Below are 12,343 nucleotides of genomic sequence, written 5' to 3'. Positions count from 1 at the left end.
AGGGAGCTGCCTGGACAAGGAGTTATTTATTAACAGAAAAATGAACTCAGACAAAGCACTGGGGTATGAAGGCATTAGCAGTGCATTTGTATGTCTGAATCTATACATGGCTATAACATTCTCAATGAAAGAGTTCTTCACCACGTGTTCCATTTTTTCCTTCCATCTCTCTTAGTATCTGTCATTTATACTCCCGCCTGTGAGCTATTTAGCTGGAGCCAGGATGTGGCCTGGTCTTGTGGAGCCAGCAAATTTGTATCTGGAATGAAAGGAGCTTCTCTTTTCAGACTGTCATTTTATTTGACTTCTTTTCTTTGTCCATGGTTTAGTTTATGCTCAAGGAAATACCAAAATAAAAGTTACCTTTTGGGGCGCCTTGGTGGCTCAGTGGGTTAAAGCCTCTGCCTTCAGCTCAGGTCACGATCCCAGGGTCCTGGGATCAAGCCCCGCATCAGACTCTCTGCTCAGTGGGGAGCCTGCTTCCCTTCCTCTCTCTTTGCCTGCCTCTCTGCCTACTTGTGATCTCTGTCTGTCAAATAAATAAATAAAATTAAAAAAGAAAAAGTTACCTTTTCAAAATTTAAGTGCAAGGTAAATGTCCAGTTTCCTGGAGCCACTCAAATCAGGAGGATAACAAAAATATTCCCTTCAAGAGGAAAAGGTTGGCTTTTGGCTTGTCTCTAACTGAGCTAGTATTGGTCCATGTAGACACCCGTGATCTAAAGACACACACCTACTTTTAGAGTGTGAGTGCCCGATAAATGAGCTAGATGATTACCATTATTTAGCAGGAGAAACCCTACAGGCACTGCTTCAAGCCTTAGCTAGACTTCTAGGAGTGAGGGGTTTCTGTATATCAAATTCTTGGTTGGGTTATTCCTTAAGGGCAAATCATTAAACAAGGACAGTAGTTTATTTGGCAGGAAAAAAAAAAGGTTTACAAATCTCAATGAAAGGATGAAGTTAGAACAGATAGCAGTCTCTATGAGAATATGAGAGATCAATACAGATTATTGGTTCTTTTTTCAGAGGGAGGAGGAGAGAGTAGAACAGTTAGGGGCACTTGAACTCTACTATATTTTTATGCTTGAAAATATAGGAAAAACATGGTGAATAGTTAACATTTACAAATTCTAAAGAGTGAGTCCATGGGAGTTGATTACCATCTGCTTTTCTGTAGTTTTGAAATTTTCTTTGAAAAGGAAGGACAGAAGGGAAAGAAAAACAGACAAGGATTCATTACTGCTTTTTAAAAAATATCTTTAGATGGCAATAAGTAAGAGAGAATATTTTTATTTTATTTTATTTTAAAAATATTTTATTTATTTATTTGACAGAGATCACAAGTAGGCAGAGAGGCAGGCAGAGAGAGAGTCAGGAGCAGGCTCCCCACTGAGCAGAGAGCCTGATGCAATGCGGGGCTTGATCCCAGGACCTGGGATCATGACCTGAGTGGAAGGCAGAGGCTTTAAACCCACTGAGCCACCCAGGCGCCCCTGTATTTTAAATAATCAGAATGAGGGGCGCCTGGGTGGCTCAGTGGGTTAAAGCCTCTGCCTTCTGCTCAGGTCATGATCTCAGGGTCCTGGGAGTGAGCCCCGCATCGGGCTCTCTGCTCAGTGGGGGGCCTGTTTCCTTCTTTCTCTCTGCCTGCCTCTCTGCCTACTTGTGATCTCTGTCAAAATAATGAATAAAATCTTTAAAAAAAATCAGAATGAGATTGTTATGACAATAATGTAGAACCAATGGAATGCTTTTGTAAATGGACAAAAATTAGGAAAAATAGTTGGAAAAAAATAACAAAATAGGCACATTTCTTTAAAACCTTGGAAACAGGGTGTCAGGGTGGCTTAGTCAGTTAAGCATCTGCCTTCGGTTCGAGTCATGGTCCTGGAGTGGTGGGATGGAGCCCTGTGTTGGGCTTTCTACTCTTGCAGGAAGTTTCTTTTCCCTCTGCCCCTCCCCCTGCTTGTGAGTTCTCTCTCTCTCTCTCTCAAACAAATAAATAAGACTTGGAAACAGATTTTGAACCGTTGTGCCTGTTAAGCAGTTGGACAGATTATAGCTTTTTTGTCTTTTGTTTTGGTTATGGTTATGATTTTGTATACCCTGTAGTTATGGCTGGCCCTTCCTTAGAGATTTTTTCACTTAGGAGATTAAATTGTACCTGTGAACCCACACCAAGGAAACTAGAAGCCTAAAGCATTTGAAGTGAATATCTGTTTTTATCATATTGGTCAGCAACTACCTAACAATTGTCTCCTTTCCACTTAAGGCAAAAGGAAATTCTGTGACTAGAATTGGCTTTTGAACATTTGAGAATAGCAACATCAAAGAGAGATGTTCAGTGTACAAAAACTGCGAAGGAAACGCCAACAACTTCTCAGTAGGAAGGTGATCATGTCATGTCTTATTAACTAATCCTTTGGTGGAAAGGATTTGCCTTGAGGACATTTATAAGCCCTTGTTTCGTGTTCTCGTCATAATGATCATTTTCCCATTCAGTTGTCCAGCTGCTGATACGGTTTTTGCACGAGGTGACACCCTGCCTCTGATGAGGAATGTAATTTTTTTTTTTCTTTTTAGGTAATTGATCTTCATAATAGAGTAGGGAGCTAACAGCTCGGTTCAATAATTCTCTATCAGCAATTTTTAACATGTTCAATAAACATGTTTTTATGTAAAATAAGATCCTGGACACATATTTAAAAAACATTCTGAGGGCTCCTGGGTGGCTTAGTTGGGTAGGTAGCTAACTCTTGATTTCGGCTCAGGTCATGATCCCAGGGTCGTGAGATCAAGCCCGACACTCAGCATGAATAGCATGGAGTTGGCTTGGGATTCTCTCTCCGACCCTCCCCCCAACACGTGCTCACAAGCATTCTGTCAATTTCTCTCTCAGTCTAATTAATTAACTAATTAATTAACATTATGGGGCGCCTGGGTGTACAGGGTGGTACAGTCGGTTGAATGTCCAACTTTGGTTTCGGCTTGAGTCGTGATCTGGGGTCATGGGGATCAAACCCTCCCCAGCGCTCTGAGCTCAGAAGGGCATCTGCTGGAGATTCTCTTTCCCCTCTCCCTCTATCCATCATCCTGCTCGTGCTCTCTCTCTCAAATAAAAAAGTAAATCTTTTGTATATAAAGTAACTCACATTCATAAAGATTTTGGAAATATAGAATTGCATGAAAGAAGAAACTGGAACTTACTTATAATCTTACAACTCTCCCTTTATGAATATTTTGATATATATTCTTGTTGATTTTTCTCCCTACATATATATATTTATGAATAGCAGGAATTTTTCTGCACGCACAATGAGGATTATTAAAAATATGTTAAAAAACTGGTTTTAACATTGTGTATAGATTTGAGAAATAACCTGCTTTTTGGTTTCTAATGAACACTTTGGTCACCAAGTATTGAGCTGAAAATTCACTAGTAGCCTGTCAGACTTCTTCAGGTGTGATAGGTGTATTGAAAATAGTAGTGAATTTTTAACATGTATATCAAACATTATCATAATTTCAATTTGTTCCATAAAACCCTGGAAAGCTGAAGTTACAAGAGAAGGTCAAGCCCATTATCACAAACTGTGATATTAATGGTGTAGCTAAATGTACCCTGAAGAAATGGGAAACTAAAATTTATTGAGCACCTATCTGTCAGGCGGAGTACTGAATATTTTGCAGAGATTGCCTCATACATACATGACATCTGTGGGCTGAAAAATGACGTCTCCAATCTCTGTACCTATAGGGTGGGACAGAAATAACTTAAGTTCAAATTCCTGCAATTCAAGGATGGAAAAGACAAGGTGGATTTTGATCGGAAATATTTTTTTTTAAGATTTTATTTATTTATTTGACAGACAGAGATCACAAGTAGGTAGAAAGGTAGGCAGAGAGAGAGAGGAGGAAGCAGGCTCCCTGCTGAGCAGAGAGCCCGATGCAGGACTCAATCCCAGGACCCTGACATCATGACCTGAGCCGAAGGCAGCGGCTTAACCTACTGAGCCACCCAGGAGCCCCGATCGGAAATATTTTAATTCACTGTTGAATCAAGGAAAAGTGCATAACTCCTGCATTCTCTCCTTATTTTGAGCATGGCAGCACAGCCTTAATATTAAAATTGTATCTTCTGTTGGGTAGATTTCTGCTTCATAAGAATTCAGTGCAATTTCTTTTGCATAAAGGATATTCCGTGTGCTGCCATATCAGGATTGCTAGAGCATGGACTGCTTACTACAGAGGAGTCTCTGCCTTCTGTTGATCTATAGGTAATAGATGTCTCCGGAATACATTTCCCTAAAGCTATAATCGGATATGCCATGCGCTCACATAACAAGTCACGTCAATGGGAAGTGGCAAGTCATTTACTGCAGAGTTACAGGAAATGCAAATCAGATCTGGTGTGTGACAAGTTGAAAGCTCTATTTTGCTGCCCGCGTTATGGAAACGGCTTGCTCTTTGCACATTGCTTTAGATAAACCCTTCCCTGGGAATCATGACTTAAGGTGACCAGAGGCACGATGCTGCCTTTATGTTCGTGATTATCTTAAGTAATGCATCCTCTACCTTACTAGGGACAGATGTGGTAAGATTGGCCTGTGTTCATGAGACTAATGCCTTTGATAGGAGGACATTGGTAGGATATTATTTATTTATTTATTTTAAAAAATATATTTATTTATTTATTTGACAGACAGAGATCACAAGTAGGCAGAGAGGCAGAGAGAGAGCAGGGGAAGCAGGCTCCCTGCCAAGCAGAAAGCCTGATGCGGGGCTCGATCCCAGGACTCCGGGATCATCACCTGAGCTGAAGGCAGAGGCTTTAACCCACTGAGCCACCCAGGTGCCCCTGGTAGGATATTTTTATGAGTGTTTGTCTTAAAATTTACCTTTGCCCCAAAACAAGTGGGGCACTTAGAATTTTTTGATTTGTTAACACCTTACTTCTGGTCTTCTCATTATCATCTATCTGAATCCTTATAACTGAACCCTGTCTTGGGGTGGTTTTTAGGAGCACAGGCTCTGCACTAGCTAGTAGGGTTTGAATTCTAGCTTGAAGTACTTGTGTGATACTTTGGGCAGGAAACTTAACTTGTCTAGGCTTCATGTTCTCCCCTGGTAAAGTGAGGATGGTAATCACACCACACTTACAGCGTTGTTGTGAAGGTTAAGGCAATACATGGGAAGTTCTTAGCACAATGTCTTACTCAAAGAAAGAAATCCTTCTAATCCTGTTAGGTGGGTGAGGCAAATATAAAGCAGAAAGACATCAAGAAGTTAAATAAGACCCTTAGCCTCAGGCCACGTAGATGCAGAATTGGAGTCAGATCAGCCAATCCCATTTCAGCCTTCTTCTAAAGGCTGCTTTGGTTTCTTAATTAAACACATGTGTATATGCAGCTGTTGACTTCTAGATGTGATGTTTCATCAACAAATGTAATTATGGAGCTTATACATTGCAACAAACATAGTGGTGAGGCAATGAAGCTGCAACAACGGGACTTCCCTACGCTCAAGCGCCCCCACACACAAGCCCATGGGAGCACGCATCCACATTCAGAATGTTCCCCTCTCAAAGGAAACCTCAGACCTTTTGCACATACCTTGCTTCTAGTTATGGTTCTGTCATAACCTGGTCATTTACTCAGAGCCTCAGCCCTCTTGCGGGTAAAAAAGAAATAATAGTATGTGACTTGTATTGTTAATTAAGATACTACTAACCAAAATTAATCAAGATAGTGTATGAAGAGTCCTTTGCATTGAGCCTGGCACAGAATAAATTCCTAATAAATGTCAGCTAATATCTTTATTTATTGTTGCCATTGCTGATGGCGCTGGTGCTGATGGCATTTGTAGAGTCAGAGGGAGAAGACTCTCCTGACCCACCGATCTAAAAGCTGGGAATCTTATCTTCTTTATAACTCTTATGACTGTCTGACCTGATTGTTCTTATTTATCATCTCTTTGCTCCCTTTAGAATTATGTTCTACAGAGGAGGGAGCCCAGGACAGTGCTGGACACATAGCAAATGTCCCTCTAAAGGTCTGTATATAAATTAATGAATGGGGAAGAGGGTGAGAGCAACGGGAAAGAGGAGGGAAATCACCTGTGTGAGCAAAGAGGGAGGGAACAGCCCATATTACCAATTTCTCATGTGAACTTCTGGGTCTGTTGGCAACCAGCACAAAACAAAAACAAACAAACAAAAAAAGGAGCAGTGTCCCAGAGGAAGTCAGCTTAAGAAATTATAATAATCTGATAGAGCACGGGCAGTTCAGTAAGCATCTTTCTCCTCATGGGGATGGGGAGCAAGCACAACTTGCATCAACATACTTGTCTTTGATCTGAGTTCACGTCAACTTCCATCCTCCAACCTTTCATGACGGTCACAATCCTGCTATGAAATCCATTTTCCAATATCCCAGTTACTCTCCCAAATCGGACTTGCGAGTTTCAGTTGATCAAATTCATTGCAGATGCCTTCAAAGATGGAGTGTGCACAGAGACGCCTGCCATATGCTTCTGAGCATTGAGTTACTGTATGTGACACAATTATAGTAGTGATTGGCACACAGCGACAGATCCATAAATGTTCCCTGTTGTTGCTGTTGTTATTATTCTTATCATTACCCATTTATTAAAAAACGACTTATGGAGTTCCTCTTCTGTGCCTGCAGATGTTCCGGGCTCAAGATATTTAATGGTAAACTGAAAAGACCAGATCTCTGACCTCGAGAAGCTTACGATGCAGTGAGGGAGGATCACAAAAGAAAGTTCAGTGTTTCACGCCAGATAGTGACTGTGCTACCTAGGTGGGTGGCTGCAGAGGCCACTCTTGCTGAGGGCGGGGCCCCCATCTGCCTTGTTTTAACCCCGTCACTCCAGTCTCTCGGGATAGGGGCATACATAGTAGGCATGGGTTCTGTTGAATGGATACATTAAGGAGAGAGTTTCTGAAAGGGGACCTCGTTTAATGTGGGCACTGCAGGATCTGGATGTAGGCTGTGTGTGCAGATGCGACGTGAGCTGTGCCGTTTGCCCACTCTGTTTATTGGCAAAGCCTGGGTTGGCGTATTTGTGGGTGGCCTCAGGGAGGAGAATGAGGTTGTGAGAGCAGGCACGTGCAGAAGTAAAATCTGTATGGAACGGAGGTAGGAGAAGGCAAAGTCTTAGTTGTGTTTTTCTTGAGGTCAATCTTAGTTGATGTGTGGAGGGTTCTGACTGAGGTAAACCTCAGTCAGCATGTGAAGGGTTAGCTTCGGGTTTTGTCGAATGGACAGGGGTAGTAGAAGTATTTTACAAGGCCCAGTCTAGGGATGTGCACGTGTCTGTGACCTGTAAGGTAATTGTGAGGTTCGTTATAGATGGGTAAAAAGCACAGTCTAGGGCGCTAGATATGAAGCAAGAATAGTTTAAGTGGAGATTTGTCTGTGAGTCAGTTATAGGCTTTTGTGATTTGTCAGCCAAATAAGAGGGTCTCCTCTCTCTCTCTGTCTCTCAACCAATTCAGGAGGTCTTTTCTGAGGGTGCAGGTTTGTGAGGCAGATTCTAGAACTGGGGACAGTTGTGAGACCGTTCTAAGATGAGAATGAGACCGATCTGGGATTATGAGTCAGCAAAGTCTAGGGACTGTGAGTGTGGTAAACCTGAGTTTTGTGTGTCTGTGTGTTGTTGTAAATCAGAATTTGGCTTTCAGATGAACACACCTGAGCCAACCGGGTTTGTGTGCAAGAGCGGGGCAGAAGGATTTGTCTTTGGGAAGCAAACTCGGAAGTCATTGTGGGTAAAACAGGGTGTGTGTGCACGTGTGAGTGAGGCAAGTTCTTGAGTGTGAATCTGGGGGTTGTTGGGCGAGCGGGAAATGTGCATGCGTGTGTGTGTGTGTGTGTGTGCGCGCGCGCGCGGCAAGTTGGGATTTCTACTTTCGAAGGGCAGCCAGGCCGCGCGACCCTGTGAGGCCGCGTTGGGGTCGGGTGCGCGCCGAGGGGCGACGGGCGGGCGACAGGTCCAGTGGCGGAGCGCGCCGCTGCCCCGGCCCCTGCGCCGCGCGCTCGCTGGCTGGCTGGGGACTGGCAGGAACCGGAGCTGCACTGCCGCCTCTGGCGCGAACGCTCAGGCGCCTCCTCCCGCCCCAGTCACTGTGGCTCGGCGCACGCTGCCGGCGGCTGCCCTTTCCGCCTCTGGGGGAGCGAAGCCGCGGGCCGCTGTGCGCTGGAACCATGGCCTCGGGCCGGAGGGGCTGGGACAGCTCCCACGAGGACGATCTGCCCGTGTACCTGGCCAGGCCGGGCACCACGGACCAGGTCCCACGGCAGAAGTACGGCGGCATGTTCTGCAACGTGGAGGGCGCCTTCGAGAGCAAAACGCTGGATTTCGATGCCCTGAGCGTGGGGCAGCGGGGCGCGAAGACTCCCCGGAGCAACCAGGGCAGCGTCCGCGGCTCGGGGAGCCGGCCGGGGGTCGAGGGGGACAGCCCGCGCCGGGGCCAAGGCCGGGAGGAGGGCAGGGAGCCCGCGCCCGCCTCGCCCGCCTCGCCCGCGCCTGCCGGGGTGGAGATCCGGAGCGCCACCGGCAAGGAGGTTTTGCAGAACCTCGGCCCCAAGGACCAGGTAAGGGGGCTCGGGGCTCTTCTTCTCCAGCCCTCGTTCCCTTGGCGACCCGGGGCGCCCCGACCCGGGCACAACTTTCTCCGGCTTACTTCGCTTGAGGACGGGGGACAGGGAGGAGGAGGAAAAGGGCATCCTCTGCTGAGCTACCGCGCGACCTCTCAGCCTGGACCCGGATTTGCGCGGGTCCCCCGTGGCAGCATCTTCGTGCGCGCGGGACCGGGGTGCGCGGGTCCCCGCCGCCTCCTTGCCTCACCCCCAGGCCAGCGGGTCTGGGTGGGTGTGTCCGCGCCGCCAGCCGCGGAGGCTTAGTGATTTCTAGCCCTTCTCTCCGTCTCAGTAAACCACCAGCACGATTGTCTTGGCCCACTCTGGCCCTCGATTAAATCTCAACCCGGGTCACCAGGGCAGAGGGCAAACTGGCGCTGGGAAAATGGGGTCATCTCCATAGTCCCCGGATGAACGTACAGGATGGGCGGTCTCCCCTCTCCCTCTTCCAAACATCAGGCTCTGTCCCTGAAACTTTTGGGTGTGGGAGCCACTAGACTAAACACCCTAATCTGAGTGCCTTTCTTCTGTCCTAGATCGACATTTCCCATCTGTGTTTGTAGAGTGTACATTTATGCACGTAGTTTGTTGCAAGACTGGGTACCACAGGGATCCAGCTGTCTCTGGAAGAATATCACTTATTTTTGAAAATAGGCCAGAGTATTAAGGGTGCGCTTTAAACACGCACAAGCTGCAAATTCTCTGCGGCTCTTGCATGTGCCAAAGCCAATTTCTTCTGTATGTGGATTTTTGAGAAACTCATGCCACACTGAACTGACTGGAGGTATGGCATTGAAATCCAGCTTGCTCTCATCTGTTTGTTTATGTCATAGAAAATCAGAACCATAGTTCAGAACATTCAGGGGCTGGGCAGAGCCCCAGTATTCAAAGTTCAAACTGATGCTGTTGAGTTGGGGAACAATAGTAGTCAGATACGTCACTCTTGTGTAGATAATGGCTGCAAAATCCATCCGCATATATGATTGTGTAAATATTGATACGAATAATAACCCGAAATGGAAATGTGTGCCCCAGCGCAATTACAGTTAATGCTTACCCACGTTCTAGATGTTTTTCCATTCAAATGCAGCGAGCCAGTCAAAGGATAGCTTATCTCCGCAATGCTTGATTTTTGGAAGTTTGAAAAAACAAACAAAACTTTAATTATTGATACCACCAGGGAAAGAAAGCACTGAACTTCATACTTTGTAAGGGTGCCATTGGGAAACAATGTCCATGTCCCTCGCAATCACTCATTTAGTCTGTGATTTTCATACTGTCCTTAGAATATGGGATTCCCCTAGGCCCTGCTCATGTCATCCTTTTAGGAAAAACTTCTGATATTTTGGAAAAGCTGTGACTGATATCTAAACTTAAGAATGGTGTTACAGGAAGATTATTGCCTCTCTTTAGGTCTGAGCTGATAGGATTGTAATGTTCCTGTCCTGACCGTATGGGGTGGGAGAAGTGATGGAAAAGGTTGGTAACAATTGCTGTGAGTCAGTGCTGTTCCCTTTGCTGGAATACCCTGATGTAAGCCAGATAATATGCCTGGTTTGCAAGATTTAAGAATGGTAACTAAAGAAAGGGAAAATGTTCTTCCTGTAAACCCAGAAATTCTCTCGTTTTCCTTCCTTTTGCAAACCCTATACTTTTGGCTCCTAATTGAAAAATAATAATACAACTTAAGCATCAGCAGGATTTCTTGTGCTACGTGGTTATTTCTAAGTTCAGGCTTGCTGTCAGCGTCATGCAGGCCATGTTATTATCTCTAATTTGGTTGAATCACACTGCTGAAAGAGTCAGCAGACCTTATCTACTTATGTACTTGATGGCTATTTCCTTGAGGATAGGGATTGTGTGTTTGGATTTCACTGTGGCTAAAAGGCCTGGCACATTGGAGGTGCTCCATAAAGGTTTGTTACATTAAACCTCCTTAATTAAGCCATATTTCTTGCTACATAGTTGCACAGTGATCATCTGGCCTCTACTTATTTTATTTTTGATATATTTTTAAAATTTTCTAATTTCTTAAAGTAAACTCTAGGCCCATCATGGGGCTTGAACTGATGACCCTGAGATTGAGGGTCTCATGCTCTGCTGGCTGAGTCAGCCAGGTGTCCCTTCTGGCCTCTTTTTAAATACCACACTTTCAGGGAGTGCTCCACCTCATGAAGCAACTTTTGGAAAACTTCACTTTAAAAATTTTAAATTAAGCCCAAATCTGCCTCCTTGTAGTTTCTTTTTTTTTTCTTTTTTTTAAACATTTAATTATTTATTTGACAGAGATCACAAGTAGGCAGAGAGGTAGGCAGAGAGAGAGGAAGGGAAGCAGGCTCCCCGCTGAGCAGAGAGCCCGATGCGGGGCTGGATCCCAGGACCCTGGAATCATGACCTGAGCCAAAGGCAGAGGCTTAACCCACTGAGCCACCCAGGGGCCCCCTCCTTGTAGTTTCTATAAGCTATTCTTAGTTTTGACCTTTTAAAATACAAAAATAAAGTTCGGTGTTTTTTTTTTTTTTTTTTTTTTTAAATTCTGAGATACTTTAGTGACTTGAAGCTTGTGGGTTTGTTTAGCTGTCAGAAAAGTTTGGGTATTGCCCCAGTAACAAGCAATCCCCACATTTCAGTGGCTGAAGCAAACAACAGTTTATTTCTTGCTCCTGCTACTGATCAGCAAGGGTCAGCAGGGCAGGTCTGCTCATCATTTCCCCTGCAGGGAGCTAGATGGATAACCTGATGGAAGTTTCAGCTTGACGCACCCATGTTGGCAAGAACATAGGGTGAGCTGCTCACAGACTCTTGAACTCCCATGCTGAAGTCGCAGAGATGATTTAGGTTCACGTTTCCCTGGCCCGAGCAACTCATTAATCCGTGTCTAACCTCAAAAGAATGGGGAGGGTGCAATTTTACCATGATCCTGTAAGACAGAGGTTAGAAATATTTGGAATATAGTTTTAATATCCCTCCTGGGTTTGGGGCGGGACTACTGGGATGGGACCTGGCTCCGCCCACTCAAATTACGAGACGCTGAGTATATAACTCGACCACTGTGCCCGGCGTTCTCACCGGCAAGGGTAGATAACAGTGACAACTTTGCACATAGTAAGTACTCGATACAAATTAATCAATCTTACTCTTCGATTTTTTTTTTACTGCCCTGTATATGTTTCAGGGCAATTATCACATTCTCTTTAAAATTGTCTTTTTTAGCCTTAATATTTCTAGCTTCTTCAGCCTTCCTGTAATGTAAGCCTTTCACCCCTCCAATTTACTTTTAAGGTTATAATATATTTTATAAATATTCTTTCAAAAATGTGGTGCCTAGAACTGAACCTAGTGTTCCAGATGGCATATGGCCATGGCAAAATGTATTAGGTTAGTTCATTTCTTTGATTTATAGACAACATATGCTTCTGTAGTACGAGATTACACCTAATAATTCAGTATCCATGTGCTGCTATTGTCTCCACAGTCCGTTCTCTGTCATTCAAGTGTTCAGAAAGTTTTTCACATCAGCTGCTGTTAAGTCAGGATGTCTCCATTCTGTACCGGTACAACTGAACTTAACCAGAAACCAAACAAACAAACCAAAAACCTTTAATTATGGGATTTTATTTTTATTCATTTCATAATACTTATCACCATCTTAGCTCATCTTTCTGTCCTGATAATTT

General features: G+C 44.5%; 1 protein-coding gene across 1 annotated transcript in view; it reads left to right on the top strand.

The window, feature by feature from the left end:
- Nucleotides 1-7,950: 7,950 nt before the first annotated feature.
- Nucleotides 7,951-12,343, top strand: part of DPYSL3 (dihydropyrimidinase like 3) — a 114,201-nt gene continuing 109,808 nt past the window's right edge. The window contains exon 1 of the mRNA XM_047730161.1: nt 7,951-8,621. Within this exon, the coding sequence (XP_047586117.1) occupies nt 8,232-8,621 (390 nt within the window). The 5' untranslated portion in view covers nt 7,951-8,231. The remainder of the gene's footprint in view (nt 8,622-12,343) is intronic.

This window comes from Lutra lutra, chromosome 5 (assembly GCF_902655055.1).
Source record: "Lutra lutra chromosome 5, mLutLut1.2, whole genome shotgun sequence".
NCBI classification, from domain to species: Eukaryota; Metazoa; Chordata; class Mammalia; order Carnivora; family Mustelidae; genus Lutra; species Lutra lutra.
Note: the sequence above shows the minus strand (reverse complement) of the source record. Positions and strands in the feature narration are given on the sequence as shown.